This window comes from Harpegnathos saltator, unplaced genomic scaffold, assembly GCF_003227715.2.
Source record: "Harpegnathos saltator strain DR-91 unplaced genomic scaffold, Hsal_v8.6 scaffold791, whole genome shotgun sequence".
NCBI classification, from domain to species: domain Eukaryota; kingdom Metazoa; phylum Arthropoda; class Insecta; order Hymenoptera; family Formicidae; genus Harpegnathos; species Harpegnathos saltator.
The window spans coordinates 141,896-164,087 of NW_020230639.1; the positions used below are offsets into that span (position 1 = coordinate 141,896).

A 22,192-nucleotide genomic window follows, 5' to 3' on the forward strand; every position below is an offset into this window, starting at 1 on the left:
TTTATTATATTTCTTATTACATTAATTTATTATTCTTAGGCCCAGTTGCACCGACATTATTTTGGTTTTAAGTGAGACTTACACACAAGTCTATCTTTCTCTTTCTTACTTAAATAAATAAAGACAGAGATATATTTAAGTCTCACTTAAAACTAAACTAATGTTGGTGCAACTGGGCAATAATGCTTTATTATCGATGCGAAAGATCGAAAAACTTTATCTGTTCTTTTTATATTTCGAGAGCTGCTGGCCGAGTTTCATAAATCTCTACCTGCGTCAGTTTCGCTTTTGAGTTCATAAATAACGTTATTCACCATTTTCAATCTCTCACAAGTGGAGAGCCATTATTTCCTTGACGTCTCGCTCGAAAAAAGATCGATCTTACGTTGCACCAAAGAAGAATCCTTCCTCGAAATCAGGTCGCCGTTTCCGAGAGACCTCGCATCAGAGAAGCTCGCGAAATCTGTTCTTTTTTAATTCGCAGGACGTCGTGAGACATTTATAACGGGCGTCAGCAAAATCCGCGAGTGTTAGTGGTATTGTTGAAGAGCCGCCGTTATACACACTCGACACGCGCGAGACACACACATGCACACGCATGTACACATATACGGAGAGAAAGAGAAAAAGAGAGAGAGGGAGAGAGAGAGAGAGAGAGAGAGAGAGTGAGCGAGACAGGCGCAATAGATGAGAATGGCTGAGCGCGCTCGCGTGGACCGCAGGCCACAGGGGTGAAATTTAAAGGGAGGGGCTGCTCGAAAATGGCCGTTACGCACGGGGTAGATCGTCCGGGGGTGGACAAGTGACGGCTCTTCGTCCCTGTCTTCCAACACGGACCAATTGACCGGCCGCCTCGCGGCGATCGACACGGTTTACCCATCGATTGCTATTATGCGGTGGCCAAAAAGCGATCCCTGTGCTCTTCTCAAACCCCCTCCAGACGCGCGACCTTCCATCTCTTCCGCCAAGAGGTAAGGTCGTCTCTGTTTTGTGTACTCTCGCGAAACGCATTCGCGTCGTCTTTTGAGTGTGACTGGAATCTCTCGCCAAGGTGCATTTGCGTTCACGCGAAATGTGTATGCTCGCTTGTGCCAAGAAGGTCATCCTGGTGGGATGTCACTTGCGGAAGAAAAAGTAGAGCAAGATCATCAGCCCTTACGGCTGAAATCCTTCTCTCGGCAAATGTAACGTAAGAATATTTTGCGGAACGGGGGTTGATAGCACAACTTAGAGGGAGATTTCAGTGGAATATACATGTTACGTGCTTGGAATTGTGCGTGTTTTTAGTTATCATTTTATATTATAATTATATATAGATATCTCTCTCATGTGATATTCTTTTATATTGCTTGGTAAGATTATTATCTCTCTCAGTTATGAGGATATAAGAATTTTTTTCTATGAGTATTAACAGTCGTATGCATCTAATTATGTAAGAGAAAAAAGAAAGAGAGAGAGAGAGAAGTATACACAAGTTTTGCTTGTAAAATTGTACATAGAAAGCATGACTGCCTGACTGAGTGCTCGTAATAGCAACACATAAAAAGATTTACTTGCTTGCTTATTAATAGCAATGTGTCATTTGCAGATTAGATCCACGCTGTGACAATGCACGTGAGAAAAGCTAAATAGAAAAAGAGGAAGGGAAGTGTACAGGAAAAGTGGGGAAGATGCCCGGTTCCTATACGGGAGTGGTAATTCTCCTCTTGTTAGGGGCTTCTGTGCTAGTATCCGGCACTGCGGATGCTGCTAAGTCTCTCAGAGCTGCCAAGGCTCGGCTGAGGTCGTCTTACGCATCGTGGCGGATAGTGGTATGTTTAACTCAGCCTCAGACTCCTTTCAAGACAGACGTACAGAGAGCATGGGAGGAAGCGAGACTGGAATCTTTTCACGCGGACATGGATGTGTCGTATATAGAAGCAAGGATGACACCCATGACGGATTCCTTGTCATATCCCTTGACACTGTTAAACAAATTTTGTACAGACATCGAAGGTGGAAAGACAGTATTAAGCCTTATTATAGGGGGAGGATCGGCAGCTAGATTTCTCGTCACGGCTGCTGCCGCCTTGAACCTACCAGCTCTGTGGTTGCCATTTACACACAAAGACTTTCTCCGTCAGGTTCGTACTATACTGGTCCGTGCATGCTCGAGTTTCGCCAAAAGGTCACAGCCGCTTGCCCGTTTCTGCCGATAACTAACCGCTGCAAATGATTACAGGGAAATCTCGGTCGGTTTGAGAATCGCATAGGTTCCAGCTCCAAAGAGGTCGGAGCCGCGGCTGCCGCTTTAATGTATCGGGCTAACTGGCACGCGTTCACCCTCCTCATCGACACCACCTTGTTACCAGTGACCCATCTCCTGCAGCCGACATTGACACCACGCGCGATTATACACTTACCAACGAACGACAGGACATTGAGATTGCGACTGAGACGGGTGGCCGAGGAGGGTGGTAGCGGCGGAGTCGTAGTGATGGCCTGCGACCTGATTAACGCGCGGAAAATTCTTGGGGCTGCTGGCAAGTTCGAAATGCTCTCGGGCAGATTCTTATGGCTGTGGTTAGATCTGAAGGCAGAGCTACGACCCAACGAGCCCAATATCATCAGCTCGCACATCCTCCACAGCCAGAGGACCGCGATCGCAGAGACGGACGATAAGACGCCACTCGAGCGGGTGACAAATATCGTGTCGAACGAACGAGGACTATCGCTCAATCCGTTGCCCAATCTGGCTAACGACATACATCGACTGCAGGAATACAGATGGAAGGACGAGAAAACGGTGAGCAAACGGGAAGACAAGAGCTTTCGTTTCGACGAAGAGGATGACACCAGGTTTACCAACGACAAGGAACTCAACTCCAAGAGCTTCATGCCGGTCGGCATGCTCGCGCTCAGACCGTCCGGCATCAAGATCATGGGTGGCGACACTATACTGTCTAGGATGCTGCGTGAAACGTCGCAAGCACTGGACGAGACCTTCCTGGAGACAAAAGGGAGGATCAGTCGACTGCGAGAGACGCAGCTCAAAGAGTACTTTGTGCCGGAATGCTTCCCCGAACGTAACGCCAAGTTCTTGATGAGTGACGCTCGGCAAAACGTATCTACGACGCTGACGAAGAAGCTAAGAAAGTCCATGAGACAGATCTCCAAGGATAAGGCAGAGTTCCAGCTGCTGAATCTGCAAGCTGTCAGATTTCCCGGGAATAAGACTCAATTAAGGTTCAACTCGATCTCTCATCCAAACGTATATTAATATATAATAACCGTCATTTTATAAACTTTTTTATTTTAATATACGTTAATATTATGTTAAGGCTGCTCACAGTTCGGAAGCAGCCTTGTTTGATATCGTTGACGTTTCCACAGGTGGACCAAGGTCGGTACCATCAAGGGCGGCAAAGAAGTGCGCCTGGACACGATACTTTGGCCAGGCGGTGGCATCGTACCGGCGTATCTCGAGCAGGGTGGCGAGAGGATCGGTATGCCAGTGTATCGCATAGTGACCGCGCTGGCATCACCGTTCACTATGGTGACGGAGCTGCAGGAAGGTTTCTGCCTGCGCGGTCTAACCTGTCGTCAAGGTGACACCGTAGCGTGCTGCTACGGCCTCAGCATGGACCTGCTGACACTGGTAGCACGCGAGCTCGGCTTCCGCTTCAACCTGTACCTGGCCGAAGACGGTCTGTTTGGCAAACGGAACGGCAGGAACGGCACATGGAACGGCGTGATGGGCGAGCTCGTGGCTGGTCGAGCGCAATTGGCGTTCGCATCCATAAGTGTGTCCGCACATCGGGCCGAAGTGGTGGACTTCACCACGCCGTACTACTTTAGCGGCGTGAGCTTCCTCACGGCGCCGAAGTTACGGTCCGAGATATCGCTACTCGCGTTCCTGTTCCCGTTTAGCCCGGAACTGTGGATCGTCATGTTCTTTTCATTGAACGGCACCGCGATGGCAGTTGCGATTTTCGAGTGGGTAAGTCCGTTCGGCCTGAATCCCTGGGGCAGGCAACGCAGTAAAAACTTCTCTCTGGCGTCCGCCCTGTGGGTAATGTGGGGCCTGCTGTGTGGCCACCTCGTCGCCTTCAAAGCCCCCAAATCCTGGCCTAACAAGGTCCTCATCAATATTTGGGGCGGCTTCTCCGTTATCTTTGTAGCCTCGTACACAGCCAATATAGCTGCCCTCATAGCCGGTCTCTTTTTTCACTTAGGAGGGAGCAATTATCACGATAAAAGCGTGAGTGTGTGTCTTCACTATCATTTAATATTTCTATGAAATGACTAATATTTTATTATATGTGTGATTGGTGACCAATTGTGATTCTAATTAATTAATCATACCTTGATATTTCATCCATCTCTCTTGTAACTCCCTATGTGTTTATATCTTATAATTATACATTGTAAAAAAATATTTCTATTAATTATTCCTATTACAAGAATATTCTATGTTTAATTTTTAAGTTACAAAGAATATTTACTCTGTCTTCAGGTACTTAGCTGTTTGAATACAAGCATCTTGTAAGAATGCATTAAAGGGTGTTGTGTCATGTTGCGCAGCTGCTGTCGCAGAGGGTCGGTGCGCCGAGGGCATCCGCGGCCGAGTACTACGTACAGAAAGCGAATCCGCAATTATGGTCCCACATGGCTCGTTATTCCCTGTCGAACGTCGCCGAGGGTGTGGAGAGATTGAGAAACGGCAGCCTGGACATCCTGATCGCCGACACGCCGATCTTGGATTATTATCGAGGAATCGACGGAGGCTGCCGTTTGCAGAAGATCGGCGACACCATCAACGAAGACACTTACGCGATCGCGCTCACTAAGGGCCATCCGCTCAAGGAGAGCATGTCTAAAATAATAGCGAATTACACGAGCAACGGCTTGCTCGATGCTATGCAGGAGAAATGGTGAGTCGCGCAAACAGGCGCAAAAATTGGATAATCGATATTATCGGTTCACGCGCAAACTTTCTTTTTATTCGCGCGATAACGGGAGCGTGATAATTACGTTAGACTAAAATATATTAAGTAGTAAATAAAATCTGTCATGTAGAATACACAGACTGGGCCGGAACAATATAAGTATCAAAAATAGAAAAACGTGTTTACCGTTTGATGCCTGTCAGATATATATATATATATATATATATTGATTTTATATATTTTTTACGCATAAATCGCATTAGACGCACATCGATGGCACACATCGGCTGTTGTCGCAGTGTCGAGCGCGTTAAAATCCTCAAGTCGATGTGTGCGAGGTGTATTCACGACTCTTCGCGTATAAAACGAGACGATTGCACAGGTACGGTACTCTGCCATGTATCGGCGATCGACAAGGTATGGACAAGGTATGGATGCTGGATGTTTCTGACCCGGGTGACCAACCCAGACCGCTAAGAGTAGCATCTGTAGCCGGGGTGTTTTGGCTCATCTTTATGGGCCTGATGCTCGGCCTCATCATATTGATGGGCGAGCACTTGTTCTACAAGTACATGCTGCCGCGATTGCGACGCAAACCGCAGGACTCTGTCTGGCGCAGTCTCCACGTCATGTTCTTCTCGCAGAAGTTGTACAAGTTCATCAATTGCGAGGATCTGGTCTCGCCGCATCACGCTGCCCGTGAATTGGTGCACACAGTGCGGCAGGGCCAGTTTGCATCGCTCTTCCAGAAGAGCGTCAAACGAGTACGTGCCTTTGACACTCTGAGTATACAGATATACTGAGATATACTGAGATACAATCCGAAAGTTCGTGAACACGAATCTTGACAATCAAGAGACTTGTTGACTTTTATCTCAGTTATCTTGGAATCGGTAATGAATAAAGTGGAGCAAAGTCGAGATCGATTATTGATTTTCCGAAGGGTGCTTGTCCACCCTTCAAGACTTAGATTGCAAGACTTAGGTTTACGAACTTGGACGACATGCCTGCCTGATGGTTTCTAAATATCTACCACATTTCCATATTCTAGAAGGCACACGCACATGAAAGTAACAGACGTAAAGACCAGTTCTTCGAGATGATCCAGCAAGTTCGCACGTAAGGGAGAATTCGAATTTAAGACATTACGGCAAATCAGACTGTTCTATTTTACCGGTTAAGTAATTTTCACTTGAGACTTTTATCTGCAATTAACGATCGCCATTGATCAGCGTAATTACTTTTACAAACAAACAAGGAACAATTTTTAGGAATTTGTGCATCAATATTACCCCCAAAGTAACCCCCCCTCCCCTCGTGTGTTTTCCAGAGTTCAACGAGAAAACAAAGAAATCGAGATGTTATCAGAAGTAACTGAGGATACAAAAACAGAGAAGGACGAGAAGTTGGAGAAAAGCAGAGAGAGAAGTTGCAGCAAAAGCCCGCTGATGTTGCGTAGTCCTAAGCGTTCGGAGAAGAGCAGAAGCTCCACCAACCTTTCGGTGTCGCGCCTCGGATTGTCACCGGTGAGTCTGGACGCACCGATAAAGCCGCGCGAGTTCACGCTCAGCAGCACGAATCTGCGCGCGAGAAGTCCGCTGGAGACGGTCGGCCGTAGACTGAGTCACGGGGACGGCGGCTCGCCGCCGCCACGTCTCGGCTCTCACTTCGGCGGGAGTGCCACGTTGCGTCCGTTGGCACCCACTAGGAGTGATTCGACCGGAGGTACGCCTGTCGTCATGAAGGGTGATTCCTCCGTGAGCGGTGCGCTGACGCCGAGATACTTCCGAAGTCCGGCCAAGCGAGGCCAGTCCTTCCCGGTGTTCGCTACTCTCAGACCGCCGCACTCGGCTGGCTATCAGACGTCGAAGAGTCCGCTATTGTCGCCAAATAGCGAACTCACCTCTGCCGTAGGCAGAAAACTGTCGCGGGAATGGGGTTCCGGTACCATAGACGACCTTACCAGGTCGTCAGAGGCCATAGGTAGCGGCGGTGGCGGCAGCGGTGGCGGCAGCGGCGGCGGCAGCGGCGGCGGCGGCGGCGGCGGCGGCGGCGGCGGCGACGGCGACGGCGGCGGCGGCGGCGCTGGTCGTGCTGGTGGTTCGATGTACATGTTGAATCTAGAGATGACTCTTTCCGTGACCAGTACTAAGCAGGACAACGGCCAGCAGGAGTTCACGTTGCCGATCAAGAAACCAATACGACGTGCCAGAAGCCACGAGAATCGTGACAACGGTAAGCTGATGGTGGACCTGCCGTCGCCGAGATTGACCTTGCCAGCAGTGGGTGGCGGTTCGGTGAGCGAGCGCACGAAAAATCAGCTCAAGTCCGAGCTAAAGGCGGTTATAAGTGCCAGGGCTCACCATCGCGACTTGCATCCTCCTTGATAGGAAGAGCCCTTCTCGCGCTAAGAGAGTTCTTGAAAGCGACAGCTTCGAGGGAAAATTGCGCTCTAAGCCTCTGAGGGGCTTTAATTGATTTAAGCAATATCAGAATTATAGGTCAATTTGTAGAGGAATCCGATACAGTTTATCAAGAGAAAATACTAACTAGTTGAGAAGTCACGAAGAAGAGACACACATGACATACACACGATCATTTCGAACACGAGGACAGTTTTGTGCGTGAGGTAGGAGGGCGGCAGGAGACAGACAGTCGGGACTAGAAACAGGGGAGAGATCTCTCTTTAATTGTTCATATGTTGTTACGTACATTGATAATATAGGATACGTTGATGAACAAAAGTGCGCTATAAACTTTAGTAGAGATGTCTTAAATAGGTAGCGAGGTACATACGAATACTAAGATATTTTCTTGTTGGCATTTTAACTCTACATTAACCGGCAGCCCGGGTGAGTCTCTCTCGATCGCTATGGTATATCAGATCTTACAACGCCTGCAGCGTTTCTCAACTCTGAACTTTTCGACGATCCACGGACGCACGCACACACACACACACACACGCGCGCGCGCGCGCGCACATGCATATATACATGTGTCGCTCCGTTATTCTATCGTGGTCGCACGTAACGACATACACGGGATTTCCTCCAGAAAGAAAAAAAGAACTATCGACTTTTCAACTCATTAAACGCGAAACGCGCTACAGCATCCACTGATATAGATATTGTCGCTCTGGGGAGTGTAAATATACGTCAAAACAGATTACACACATATATATATATATATAATATATATAATACACATATATATATGTATATATATGTATATATATATATATATATATTGTTCTCTCATCTCGCCGAAACGGACATTGTAAATATGATAGAGAATGTTTCTCGGACAAAACGATGACAAACTCAAACTGTCGGCTGTCGGTTATTTATCTATTTGCCATTTGATTATTACGCGAAAGTTGAGAAACGCTGAATTTCGTCGAATTGGACTGCATACTGCCACTTTAATGCCTGTGACTACGGAAAGAGAGAGACTCGCTCGATGGACTCTCGGCGTAGAATGACCACTTAACTGCGAGACTCATAATCTTACACAATTATCGCCCGCCTGTCGAAATGAAGAGGGGGAAATCAGTAGCGGATGAAATTTTAATCGAGTCTAAAAACGTGTATTCGTAAAAGAAGGAAAGCAAATGGGTTATAAACTCAAGATACCGGAAGTTAGGTCCGGCAAGTACGTGAGAGAGAAGGGGAAACAGATGTCGCAGCCGGATCTCCCGATCATTTCCTAACGAAGCAGTGCCAAAAGCTCGGTATCACGTGACAACTTAGTCGATCAATGATAGTTTGCTTTACGTTTACGTGAGAGTTATTAATGTAACATATGCATTTTTAGTGAAGTAAGAATCAGAGATTATCGTTGTTTAACGCGATAATCGCGCGATCGTTCGCTGCGACTTCGCGAAAACACAACTTCTGACGGTTTTACTAGACTGATAGGTGAACTTTCATTCAGGAATTGTAAATGAAACATTATCGGAATTGAATAATTGTTATTTACTGATCGATGTGCATGTCCCATCTTCGTATATGAATTCTTTCAATTCACTTCGATGAGAGAGAGGGAGAGAGAGAGAGAGAGAGAGAGAGAGAGAGAGAGAGAGAGAGAGAGAATGTGTGTGTGTGTGTGTATGCGTGCGTGCGTGCGTGCGTGCGTGTGTGTGTGTGTGTGTATGTATGAGAAGAAACAGAGCGAATTCTCGTCTAGCCTCGTTAATTATTACTTAACTTAGATATAGTAGCGTGGATGTATGAGACTAACTTGAGACTAATTACTTTAAAAAGGGATAAAAGCAAAAAACAAGAAGCAGAGAGAAGAGAAGAAAGAGAAATAAACCTGAAATTTATGAGCGAGGCCTTAGAAGTAGTCGTATCCGCCCAAAATACTTGACTCATAACTATAGTACTACTGTACTCGAATATTTCACTACATTATATTATACTAGAGGATAGACATTTAGTTTTCGTAGTTTTCTCGGTAGAAAGAAAGAGAAAAAAAAACGCTGTATTCGGAAACTTAACGACTAAGTCCCTTGTCGAGTTCTTACTAACGAGTAATGATCTTCGTGTGAGTGTACGCGCGACTATCACCGAATGCAGCGAGTATGATAATGCTACTACTAACTGCAGACGAGCAGTAGCAGCGGTAATAGCGTAGAGTATCGTAGACTACACTTTCACATGCGGTAATTAGAGAATGTCACTGTCTTTGTTAGTAGTCGTGGTCGATAGTCTTGTGAGAGAGAGAGAGAGAGAGAGAGAGAGAGAGAGAGAGAGAGAGAGAGATTTGGTTGTACACTTGCGCGTGCAATGTCAGTGTGATATGAATGCGCGCGCCGGCGAACCGCAGTCGATGAAAGTGTCCTGAATGATTACGCTGAAAAACCGATCGCGTTTAGCAAACAGAACTCACCGTCGTTTTGTTACTCTCTTCCTTTCTGTCTTTCTTGCGTATTCAATCTCCGCGCTCGCAACCTGGTACATTCGTCCTCTCGCTTACGTTTTACGCGTCACTCGACTCAACTTTCGGACCTTAGCTCGCTCATAAACGAAACCCGCTTCCTCGCGCTTTTCCTCTCTCCTTCTTCTGTGGTGACCCTCTTCTCGCGAACGGACTTTCTTTTCCTTCGGGGTTATCCGTTATCCGAACCACTCTAGATTATCGCGTCGCGTCGCGAGCTTCAAGAGAGCAAGTTGCACGCGCATTCCGAAATTTCTTGTTGCTGAAAAGTGCGCGCGCGTTTCAGCGGAGCTCTGTAGCGTGTTCCGTGACGCCGCGATTAATTCAGGAAGTGATCAAGATACAAAACATAGGGGGCCAGTCTAGAGTCACCCGCGCCTAAAAAGGAATCAAAGATAGACTTAAATTAATTTTAGCTGTAATTCTCTTTGTAAACCTGTGGGTTCAGCCGGTAATTTGGTTCAGTAGGGCTCTGCTCTCCGTTTCCGTTGCACGTTTCTGTTCTCGTGAAGCGTCTCGGAGGGCGGTAAGTCCCGGCGTCCCTCGTGGATCTCATCCTTGTACATACGTGTCTTCTACTGAAAGAAACCTAAAAGATACTGAAAGATACCTGAAAGAAACACTATTGCACTGAATTAAAGGTCGAGCCCCCTACTTCTTTGTGCGCCAACAAGAGCCTGTTAGACGTCACGTGCCCGCGGAAAGATAAGAGCAAAATACACTTATCGCCAGTTGCGTCGTCGTTTCTGAGAAAGATCTCACTTTGGCGCACGAAATCTCCGGAACGGTCGCAAACAAACATTTCCAGACGTCTCGCTACGATAGATGAATGAATGAATCCATAATTCCAAGTACGTTGCATCGCGATAATGACGAGCAAACGAGATGCAAGTGAGAGGGAAGGTGTTTTGAACTTGCAGGTGCAACCTTGAGAGTGCGACCACGATGTGTTTTCAAGATTACTCTGCGAAAATGTTGGAGACATTTGATGTTGTGATGAGACGTGTACACACACACACACACACATTTACAACATATTAATATATCAAGATTCCACTCTCCTATTTGATATGTTTTATCGGATATTCTCTGGACGCATCTCAAGGTGTTTGTCATTATCTCCTTGCAAAATGCGCAAAGTGTTAATATTGTGTCAAATATGGAGTTACCGGCCTATATAACAATGCACAATTTCGTTCGTTCTATGCGTCATGCGTCTCGCTCGCTCCGTAAAAGAGACTCACAATGCGCAATGCTCTTGGCCGCGCGCGCGTGGTAGTGCATTCGCTCTTTTCTTTCCATAAACGAAGATAGCATCGCGCATTGTTCTTGATAATGCGAGGGGAAAACAAGTACAATCCGCATGTATCGCGCACCGCGAAAGATCGCGAGTAGGTTCGTCTAGTAAGAGACGAAAGGAAACGCGAATACTCGTAGAAATCGACAGCACATGGTTACGCATTTCAATCATACAGATATATAGAATCCGTTGCCGTTGTCTCGAGGAACGACAATTTTAACAAGTTGAGTTCTCGGATTTACATCACACACGCGCATAGTTTACACGCGAACGCCTCATTGCCATTGTCGCGTTGATTCACGGCGTATTCATAATTAATTCATTCACTCAACGGGCAATAAGATGATTCTACAAAGCACTGCCATAATTTGAACTGTTGTTACGTTGATTTTAAAATCCTGCCAAGTAATACCACTATTTAATATTGTCTAACGAACGGGTCCTATCCTATGCTAAGTGATGAATTAATATATGCAAAAGTTCCGTGTTGCTGTCAAAGTATTCCTTTATCCGCATGTCTGAGTTTATATCTTATATTGAGATTATTTTTACATTTTTTAAATGACTCTTGATTGTTTCTCTGTACGTGAAACATGTCGTTATGTATTCAGTGTGATTTCTTGCAGTACGATCTTTATTTTAAAATGTTTACGCTTAAATGTTACGCCTTTTCTCAATTATCACATACTAATACTTCGGTATACCTTCTCCTTTTTAGTTTCAGTCGTTATTTAATAATTTCAAACCAACTGAACGCGCCTTTGGTTCTTAATTCGTAACGACAGGTTTCAGAAAAATCTTCGAGAGTATATCGCCGTACGATCAGACACCAATCAGTATGTATCGCGTTGTAGATTTTTCATTTCAGCATGCGCCTTTTGATTTGTCACTTGGTAAGGACCGGCTATAATATAATGTAACGCATTAGACTTTATGGTATAATTAATATTTATGGTAAATTAAGAGATTAATATAGCATGGCTCTTCCGTTCGTATAATTATTAAGTGATGAATTATCGTGGCGTGTATCTTGTTCTCACACCACACACTTGGATGCAAACCGTGTACGAAACGACAGTTTAATCCTCGAACGGTCGCACTGGTGCGCGTAGTGCGCCGTCTGATATTTATCAGGTCATCTCCTCTCTTTCTCCTCTCTTTCTCACCTGGATGTCCTGCAAATTGATATTAATATTATAACTTTACATACGTAGATATGTAAATTAGCGTTGGAATAATGGAAAATGAAAAGAGTCGCGCGTCATTTCAAAAACGCCAAAATTCCTTTTGAAACGTAACAAAAATCGCATTCTCCTCCATGATATCTTATTGTATCGTTACAAAGTGCACAAGACAATTTGCAATGATATAATTACGACGATCCTTTGAGATGAGCAGCCTGCGAGCAAGTGGCGCACTTGATGCGCCATCGCGCGCGATTGAGCTTTGCTCCGCGATGACGGTTCGGCTAGACACGGTCTCTCGCTCGAGGATTAAACATTTCGCGCGTAGATTACGCATAATCGCCCGACATGCGCTGATTTATCGTGACGATAGTGATTGCTCGGCGTCGTAGAACGTAGAGAAATCACGCGTACACCCGCCGCGAAGAAAGGGAAGACAAAAGAAATGGAACAGATGCTACGAAGATCCCTTCCAACCGCGGCTGACTTGTTGGCGTACGACATTAGGTTAGGTTCCTCGTAACCTACCTCGTCTTTCTTGTTACGCCTACTGCTACTGTTATTGTTGATGAAAACTCCATATTAATAAGAAATAAATATATTATCTCAAAAGTGAGCGTGTGTGTGTGTGTGTGTGTGTGTGTGTGTGTGTGTGTGTGTGTGTGTGTGTGTGTGTTTTGTGTGGAGTGTTGTACCACTCTCTTCTCTTTTGAGGCACAACACAGCAGACGCGGTGACAAACGTTTCTGCGAAATAAATGTTAAACACACGTCGAGGAGGTGTTACATCAATTGCAAAAGTGATCTTTTAAGTTTCTCATGAAATTTTTCTTACGTTTTGTGTCTTTTGAGAGAGAGAGAGAGAGAGAGAGAGAGAGAGAGAAAGAGAGAGAGAGAAAGAGAGAGAGAATGGCATCTACGTTAAAATACAATATTATCTTGGCGCGCGCGCATGTATGTGTGTGTACATTAGTCTCCTCGATCTCGTCTAAATTTAATTAACCGAATTCACCATGTTCCCGGCAATTGCCTGTCTAATTCGTCGTACCATCGTGGACGGCGTGTTGAGAATGACGGGCGCCGCGATTCTTAGCTACAATCCTGTTTTTTCCTGTCGGGTGCAATTTATTTCCTCCCAGGAGGGAGGAAGCCGGGTTTGTTGACACCGCCATATTGCCGGCGATGAGCATTTAAATTTAAATGCTCATCGCCGTACTCACGCGCCTAGCACGCTCGCGCGCACGTATTGTGTAACAATCGCGCATATGTTCGACGATAATAGTCGCGCGGCCATCTTCGATCGAATGACGCACCACGCACGCGCGTGCGCGCGCACGCGGCCCGTTGGAAATGGAAATGGCGGGAAATTACGCGCAATAACTCCGGCCCGGTAAAACAGCTGCGGGATCATCGCGAGACGAGCTTTCGCTTTTCCGCGCGTTAAAGCTGCCCACGACGGCAGAGTTTCCAGTTCGCGTGCCGCGCAAACGTTTTGCATCGCGCTCTATCGTTGTTCCGTTCGGCAATAGAAGAAAATGGTTATTTATGCGCATACAAATCGCGATAATTGTTCGCATGCGTACTTCCACGTCTCTGACGTCGCAGTATGACTCGTGGCTGAGTGAAAGAGCGAATTTGAAATAGTTGAGGCGATTTAGCGTTTGGTTCCAAGGGACAACACGGTAACGAGGGCCATCGTGAGCTCTTATTGAGGCTCATCTCGACCAGGTGCTCCAAAAGTGTCGTGTTCTCGGTTGAGAAAGCCGCGGAACACGAGGATGATATAATATGATACGCAAGATTATCAGAGATCGCTCGAAGAAACGAAGAGAAAAGGGTCATCGTTTCGTTGATGGTCAGTATCGTCAGTATCGTCCGTCGCGAGTCGTTATCTGACGGGGTAACCTGGCCTGGCGAAGTAAGTTGGTCTGCTCGCCGATTTTTCGTACAAAACAGCTGACGCGGCTGGCGTGTCACGCCTGTCCTCGGACGCACCACGCGAGACGCGCCGCTGCGGAATGTGCAAGTCATTCGAGTCATCTACGGTCACGATTGCTGTTTCACGATCAGCTATCGTCGTGGAACATGACAGAAGCGCGTCTCTCTCTCTCTCTCTCTCTCTCTCTCTCTCAGCGAGTCCTCCTCCCTCTCCTTTCGCTCTGTCCAGCATCTGCATATTCGCACTGTCCCGTTCACCCGTCGCACCCTTTTGTTTCTTGTTACGGAAGGAAGATTTTTCATGTGGAAGGAGAAAAAAGCTACGCTTCGAATACCTCGAGTCATTCGGACACTTTGCGATCAGCACATGACACGACATATTGATATAATGACTTAAAGATAAGAGGAGAGTGGGAGAACGAGAGGGGGAGGGAAAGAGGATACGCACACTTGTGTGTACACTTTGAATTTTATTTAAAACCGTGGAAACATAACAAGTTGCAGAAGAAGTTCAAAGAAGCGAGCCTCAGCGTTGCTCGTCGGTACGACCGAACCAACTCACGAGTCAAGTCTCAAAAATCTTTGAGAGCGAAGAATCGGGATTTCGGGAGAGGTTCTTCTCCTCGTTTCGTTGTCAATCATATCCGACGTGGTGGATCGCGACGACGTGGAAAACGGTGTTCATAGAAGCGATTTGCGATTTCAACGTCGCAGGATCGTGCTCCCGTCCCCCCCCCCCTCCGCCTCCGCCGCCCTGTTCCGGCAGCATTAGAATCCAGAAGAGACGTTCTCTCCGAGGAACTCCCACAAGAGAGATCCCACAGCGATACTCCATTTTCAACGCGTTCAACGCGTCGACTCTCTCCTCCGTTCCCCATAAATCCTCATGTACTTCCCCTTCGCTCGTTTCTTACCGAGTCACCGTCACGGTCACGTTGGGTTGTCAGTCGAGCGCTATCGGTGCGCGCGGACAAAAGTGCACGGTGTCGTGCGCAATCTACGGTAAATCGTGACGAAGCGATCTCGTGTCGCTCGCTCGCTCGCTCGCGGCGGTGGCGACGACGACGGTGGCGGCCGTTGCGAGAAAGTCCCGCCCGTCATTTAGACTGAGTCCGTGCGGCTGCTGTCTGCGCGCTCATCGACGATCACTTTGCGCCGAAGAGCACGTGCGTATGTAAATCGCCTCATTTTCGCACGCACGTCGCAAACGCATCTCGCTGCTGCTGCTGCTGCTTGACGGACAAACGCGCGCCGGTGACGCCGCATCTGTCGCGAGCCGATCTGGCGGCTCGAGGCTCGAGCGTGTGCCGCCGCACGAGCCGGCCGCCGAGGTGGAGGAGAGATGCCTGCGTCATCGGCGTGTATCATCGGCAAGATCGATCGCGACGACGAAACATGATCACGACGCCGCCGTCGCTGCCGCTGCCACCTTCTCGCGCGCCTTGCTCTCCTGTCTTCCTGTCGTGCGTCCAGTGATTTCTCAGCGCTAATAGATTGCCCGCGGTCCGGTCAGCCGGGTAAGTGTCATGCGCGCGACAGAGAGAGAGAGAGAGAGAGAGAGAGAGAGAGAGAGAGAGAGAGAGAGAGAGAGAGAGAGAGAGCGAGAGCGAGCCAGAAGACCTGCTCCGCCGCCGTTGCCGACGACGACAACGACGACGAAGACGGAGACACGACGATGACAAGACGACAACAATAATGACGACGACGACGACGACGACGACGACAACGGGGTCGCGATATTTCCGTTGTCGGAAGAAGCTCGCGGTCACGTGCGACGCTTCAGTGATACTCGCAATTCTGCATCGCGCGATTACGATGCCGTTATTGCGCGCCGCAACGCGCGACTGTGACTCCGTAGTATCGCGTAATACACTCGGAGACGGATAGAGATACATGTCACGACGTTGTTAGTCTCTCAAGATCTTTCCTGGAACGGTCCTTTCCTGGTGGAACGGTCACGTTCGTATGTTGTCCGCTTGGCTTTGCGCGGAGATCGGCGTATGAATGTGTGCCTCGACAGAGAGAGAGAGAGAGAGAGAGAGAGAGGGGCTGAGATAGAGATAGATTGAGACAGACTGGTATGTGTCAAGGAGCGTTTATATGTAAAGATCGGTGTCTCTTATTGTGTTTTGCAGCTTTCATTTTAATGGATGGAGAGAAAGATTGTCGGCGGAAGAAAGAAGCTCAGGGCAGCTCCCACCAGTCTCAGAGCAATGCATCAGATTCGCTGCCCGTATCAGGGGAAGAAGCGGATTGGGAGGGTGCGCTCAGCACGGAGAAGCACGGCGACCTCGGGGACATGACGTTCTGCATGGCCAATTATATGAAGGAAGCCATGAAGATGATGTTCATGATGCGCAGTCATCATATGCTGACTGATGTGATACTTGAAGTTGGTACCGAATTGTTCCATGCGCATAAAGTTATTTTAGCAGCTGCTAGTCCCTACTTTAAGGTGAGTTTTATGTGACCGTCTCAGAGAAGATTGACCATTTTCCTTGTTTATGTCTATGAAGATAGATTCATTTCTCTGTGATCAAGCGGAGAGACAGCAGACAACATTGGCAGTTTCCAAATTTTCAGGCCATGTTTACCGGAGGATTGAAGGAGTGCGAAATGACAAGGGTGAAACTCCAAGGAGTGTGCCCAACCGCAATGGCTCGCTTGATGTACTTCATGTATACTGGACAAATAAGAGTTACTGAGATTACCGTGTGTTCGCTGCTGTCAGCAGCTACCATGTTCCAAGTACGTGAATATTCGCAAAGTATGTTAAAGAACGGTAAAGAAAGTTGAAGAATATTACCAAAAAAGAACCAATCTCATCGGTTCCCCAGAGTATCCCAGCAGATATTGTATTGCAGTCCAATCTGCGTGATACCTAAACTTGCATCATGACACAGGTTACCAATGTGATAGACGCGTGCTGCGTATTCCTGGAGAGGCAATTAGATCCCACGAACGCGATCGGCATCGCGCACTTTGCCGAGCAGCACAGCTGCCAGGACTTGTACCACAAGGCGAACCAGTTCATTGTCCAGCACTTCAATCAGATATGTCAAGAGGAGGAATTCCTGCAGCTGTCCGCTATTCAGCTGGTATCGCTCGTTAGGAAGGACGAGCTGAATGTGCAGGAGGAGCGGGAAGTGTACAATGCCGTGCTCAAGTGGGTCAAGTACAACGAAGAGGCGAGGCGGCCGAAAATGGAGCATATACTGCACGCGGTGCGTTGCCAGTACCTCACACCGAACTTCCTGCGAGAGCAGATGAAGAACTGTGACGTGCTGAAGAAAGTGCCGGCTTGCCGCGAGTATCTCGCGCAAATCTTCAAGGACCTGACGCTGCACAAGAAGCCGGTGGTGAAGGAGCGCACGCCCAACACGCCCCGGGTCATCTACATCGCTGGCGGTTTTCTCAAGCACTCGCTCGACGTACTGGAGGGTTACAACGCCGACGACAAGACGTGGACGCAGCACGCGAAGCTGATCGTACCTAGGTCCGGCTTGGGTGGCGCTTTCCTCAAAGGCATGTTCTACGCAGTCGGCGGCAGGAATAACTCACCAGGAAGCAGGTGAGCAGCGCACTTTGACACGACCCGAATCGCAATGAATTCGTTATGATTGTTTATTAATCCGCAGTGATGATACGAGAAACTCTGCGAACGTCGAATTCACAAGACGTTCGCGTGATGTTTTCAGGTACGACAGCGACTGGGTCGACAGGTACAACCCGGTGATGGATCAATGGCGACCGTGCAGCCCGATGTCGGTGCCGAGAAACAGGGTTGGCGTCGCTGTGATGGACGGACTGTTGTACGCGGTGGGTGGCAGCGCAGGCGCCGAGTATCACAACAGCGTCGAATGCTACGACCCTGATCAGGATACGTGGACCAGCGTCAAGCCTATGCACATCAAAAGACTGGGCGTGGGAGTGGCGGTGGTGAACAGGTAGGTAATTTACATCGTCATCGCGTCGCGATATTCTTTGATCGCGTCGTTGAGCGCGTCAATTTACCGAGCCGCTTCATTTAGTATTCAAATTACGTATCAGTTTCTCCCTTTTTTCACACCTCTCTTGGTTTGCGTGTGAGACTCGTTGTCTCGTAACTCTACGATATTCTACGCGCTTGAAAGTTGTCCCCAGTTGCGCTTTGTTTCATTTAACTTTAACCACAAGAGTCCTTATTGCACTAAATACGGCGAAGGATCGCGAAATTATTGCGAGGGTGCGAGGGAAACGACACGTGAGAATCTCATTCTCGGCAGATTGCTGTATGCGATCGGCGGCTTCGACGGTAAGGAACGACTCAGCTCAGTGGAGTGTTACCACCCGGAGAACGACGAGTGGACGATGGTCTCGGCTATGAAGTGCAGTCGCTCGGGCGCCGGAGTGGCCAATCTAGGTCAATATATATACGTTATAGGCGGATACGACGGGAACTCGCAGTTGAACTCGGTGGAGAGATACGACACGGAGCGCGACGTCTGGGAATACGTGAGCAACGTCAGTATCGCCCGCAGCGCGCTTAGCGTCACCGTTCTCGACGGCAAGCTGTACGCGATGGGTAGGTCTGGTTGCATTGCACGATCCATAACGTTGCGCGATGGAACGTTATGAAGAAAAGGAGGTCTTCTTTCTCTCTTCAGGAGGATACGACGGTGCGACGTTCTTAAACATAGTGGAAATTTACGACCCCGCCAAGGATCAGTGGATCCAGGGTGTGCCTATGACGTCCGGGAGGTCCGGTCACGCCAGCGCTGTGTCGTACTATCAGTGCCCTATGCATTGCGATCATCTGGACCACAATATCGCATTGGAGAGACCGCCGTCGTGATGTGGCAACGGACGGTTCTTCTTGCTGAACAACGCTTGCGAATAACGACGGCCAATAAGATAACGTGCGGTCGCGTCGTTTATGCATTTCGTTAAGTGAAATGTGTACAAAGTGAGGAGGTGGAACTGTGGTGTAAAAGTGACGACATGAAAGATACGACACACACACATACGCGCGCGCACACACACACACGCATACACGGGTCGGGACGGGACATAAGGGGCAATCGACGTTTACGTGGACAACTCGACTGAGAATTGTATTTACGTAGTGTAATATAGCAGAGACGGCACGAGACGCGTGTCGTCGAATCGGACCAAGTCTGAAAAAGATTGCGACTAGCTGGCGAAAGATGTATTCTCTCGAGAAGCAAGGTGAAGTGAATTTTTTTATTCGTTATTTTTATCCTCTTCTTTTTCTCTTTCTCACCGCGACGTTTCGACTTAACGAAGGACCAAATTCGCCGCATCCAGCTACTAAGACAGATCAGACTGTAACAAGTTTTTTATAGCTTGGTCGCTCTTCGCGGACGACACTGTAATTAATATGTAATTGTACATATATCGTAAGAAAGTTATTTTCAAAGAACTCCCGAGTGTCTTTTCCCAAAACTGCTTCAACAGTCAGACTCTTTGTAATTAATTAATTGTGTATGCTGACTGCGCTTTGCGATTCATTCTTCTCGGCGCATTCTCATTGAGAGGAATGACGCACGCGGTAATACCCGTCGAAATCATAATATCAGCGTGGCGCGGATGTTAACACGTGTATTAACATATATGTCAATTCATGCGCGTTAATGCCGCGCTACTTGAACTTATCTAAATACTAAAGTTATTTACTTTGTTATCGAGGGTTACATAAACGATGTTTGCATGTTTAAAATGGAGATTTCAAAGCGAAGATAAAGCAGATAAATTGCTACCGCATCGGAACTACCGCGATCGAGCTCTTGTAAGATATATACATATGCACACACACATACACACAGATATATTTTAGAAGATCGTACACCCTCATATCCTGTCGTTGCCTCGACTTTTTTTCACGGAAATTCGCAATAAAATGTCGCATGCGGAATGTAAGAAGTACGTCACGTGTCCCATGTGTAAAGGCGCAGGTAGGGAGTGCCGACCAATATCGAAATCTTTGATATCCGTGCGTGTGTGCTTTTTGATAAAAAAAAATATATATATATATATATCTGTTGTGAAAAAAAAGGCAAGTCTACCACACGTGTGGCAGAAGGAACGACCTTGTCCATTCAACATGAGACTGCAAATTTAGCGCAAGTTGCGAAAACACCGATTACCGAAACAGCACATTCCGCTGCCTCGGGAGACTTGCGTTCCTCCGCGTTATCCGATAAGTATGATGCATTTGACTTCTTTAACGTGCTGTTTAAGTTTTATGCTTCTTTACGAGTACGATTCTCTCTCTCTCTCTCTCTCTCTCTCTCTCTCTCTCTCTCTCTCTCTCTCTCTCTCTCTCTCTCACACCGATGACTTGTTTATTTAAGTATTATTATAATATACATCGAGCTGTGTGCTTACAATTTATTTGTGTGTCTCCGTTCCTTTTTCGTCTAATTCAACTGCATGATTCAGCAAGTATCCGAAAGGCATTAATCCCGCGACCAGTCATGGAGATTACACGGCCGTACTGGAGGACGATTACACGGCGGCGCCCGAGGAACTCGCGAACCCGCATGAGACGCTGAAATTCGCTCTGCAGGATTTGAAGCAGGACCGATGGCAGAGCAACGTGCCGGCTTTGATCAAGCTGATGCACATCTCGAGGATCCACCCGGAATTGCTGGACTCCAACATGCCTCGTATATACAGAACTTTGTGCAGGTCATTCTCTTCAAGATCCATGCCGTCCTCGAAATACCGTCCTGCATTATTGTTTGCGTTTGTTTCTTCAACGTCACCGTCCACACTTTTCTATTATATTCCTCGTCTGTTATCTGTCGACTGACGTCATGCATGCAATGAGGCTTCGTCGTATTGCAGTTTACTGAAGAACACAAGGCCGCACGTCGTCAAAACTGTCTGTCAAGTGGCGATGGAGCTGTATAAAACGGTCCAGTGCACGCAGAGGCCCGAATTCGACGAACTCGCATCCGCATTATTCTTGAAGAGCACCCACACGAACAAGGGAATTCGAAACGACGCCCAACGCGCCTTAGATTCCATGATAACTCACTTGTCCCCTGCGACTTGCATTCGGATATTGGCTAGTGAACACGGCGCTGGGTAAACGAACGAACGAATATCTTAATTAGTCAAGCAAGTCAAACTCTCAACTGATGAAGTTGACGCGAAAAAGCCTCGTAAGCCTCAATCAGATCCTCTTGATAACTCTTAGACTCTTTATAGCCACAAAAATCCATTGATCAGAGCGACCGTAAGTCGACTGCTCTATAATATCATAAATATCATTGGAGTGGAGTGCTTGTTGTCAAGCGCAAGTATGAAGGATACCCGCCGAAAGATCTTCACCATGACTTCTAAATTCCTTCTTGACGGCAACAATGAAACGAGGTATCTCATTTCACTCATGAGGATTTATTATTTCCTGACAGAGACGCATCTTGCCTGCGTGATACATTAAACAACGTTGAGATATTACACAAAACGTTTGAGATATTACACTGCGAAATCTCTTCTCTCTGTACATAACTAGTCTTACATATGTTCTGTAAAATATAGAAGAGTCAGTCAAAAGAACTGTTGCATAAATGACAGCGTGGGAATAGAACGAGTTGTCAACTATATGCTAATTCCGCAGGAACGACGCGAAAAAGACGCTGAAAGCGATGATGGGTCATCAGGACTTTGACGCATTATTCTACCAAGACGTGGATTGGAAGATCATCAGCGGCATAGAGAAGCAATTAGTATTCTTAAAATACAGCCAAACTCACAGCATGTAACGTTACTCGCTGCTGTCCCAGCTGTCGTTTCAGCCAGTCGTTCATTTCGCGTGATGATTTGCCTCGACAATAAATCGTACTGTCAATCGTGATATTAAATTAAAATTGTAGTGATTATTATCGCTGACGTTTA

At 47.3% G+C, this 22,192-nt stretch overlaps 3 protein-coding genes across 10 annotated transcripts; all 3 read left to right on the forward strand.

Moving 5' to 3' along the window:
• The first annotated feature begins 655 nt into the window (after window positions 1-655).
• LOC105189093 (uncharacterized) lies at window positions 656-8,119 on the forward strand. Its single transcript, XM_025306627.1, has 9 exons — window positions 656-971; window positions 1,589-2,123; window positions 2,222-3,225; window positions 3,373-4,240; window positions 4,564-4,913; window positions 5,311-5,692; window positions 5,980-6,047; window positions 6,259-6,935; window positions 7,020-8,119. Exons 2-9 carry the CDS (start codon window positions 1,671-1,673, stop codon window positions 7,313-7,315), a joined length of 4,098 nt encoding a protein of 1,365 aa, XP_025162412.1. The 5' UTR covers window positions 656-971; window positions 1,589-1,670; the 3' UTR covers window positions 7,316-8,119.
• A 5,673-nt stretch (window positions 8,120-13,792) lies between these two features.
• Window positions 13,793-19,709, forward strand: Keap1 (kelch like ECH associated protein 1). 7 transcript variants are annotated; one of them, XM_011150965.3, is made up of 7 exons: window positions 13,793-14,204; window positions 16,423-16,742; window positions 16,871-17,035; window positions 17,191-17,858; window positions 17,965-18,234; window positions 18,553-18,851; window positions 18,934-19,709. In XM_011150965.3, the coding sequence occupies exons 1-7, from the start codon at window positions 14,138-14,140 to the stop codon at window positions 19,119-19,121; spliced, it is 1,977 nt and encodes a 658-aa protein (XP_011149267.1). In that variant the 5' UTR covers window positions 13,793-14,137; the 3' UTR covers window positions 19,122-19,709. The 7 variants fall into 7 exon arrangements, with proteins under 7 accessions (XP_011149267.1, XP_011149269.1, XP_011149270.1 ...); XM_011150967.3 differs by having other exon boundaries at window positions 13,794-14,204; window positions 17,986-18,234; XM_011150968.3 differs by lacking the exon at window positions 13,793-14,204 and adding an exon at window positions 14,925-15,804.
• Window positions 19,403-22,102, forward strand: LOC105189095 (uncharacterized). 2 transcript variants are annotated; one of them, XM_025306612.1, is made up of 7 exons: window positions 19,432-19,495; window positions 20,124-20,241; window positions 20,343-20,490; window positions 20,729-20,977; window positions 21,137-21,379; window positions 21,503-21,667; window positions 21,915-22,102. In XM_025306612.1, exons 2-7 carry the CDS (start codon window positions 20,187-20,189, stop codon window positions 22,057-22,059), a joined length of 1,005 nt encoding a protein of 334 aa, XP_025162397.1. In that variant the 5' UTR covers window positions 19,432-19,495; window positions 20,124-20,186; the 3' UTR covers window positions 22,060-22,102. The 2 variants fall into 2 exon arrangements, with proteins under 2 accessions (XP_025162398.1, XP_025162397.1); XM_025306613.1 differs by lacking the exon at window positions 20,124-20,241 and having other exon boundaries at window positions 19,403-19,495.
• Window positions 22,103-22,192: the final 90 nt, after the last annotated feature.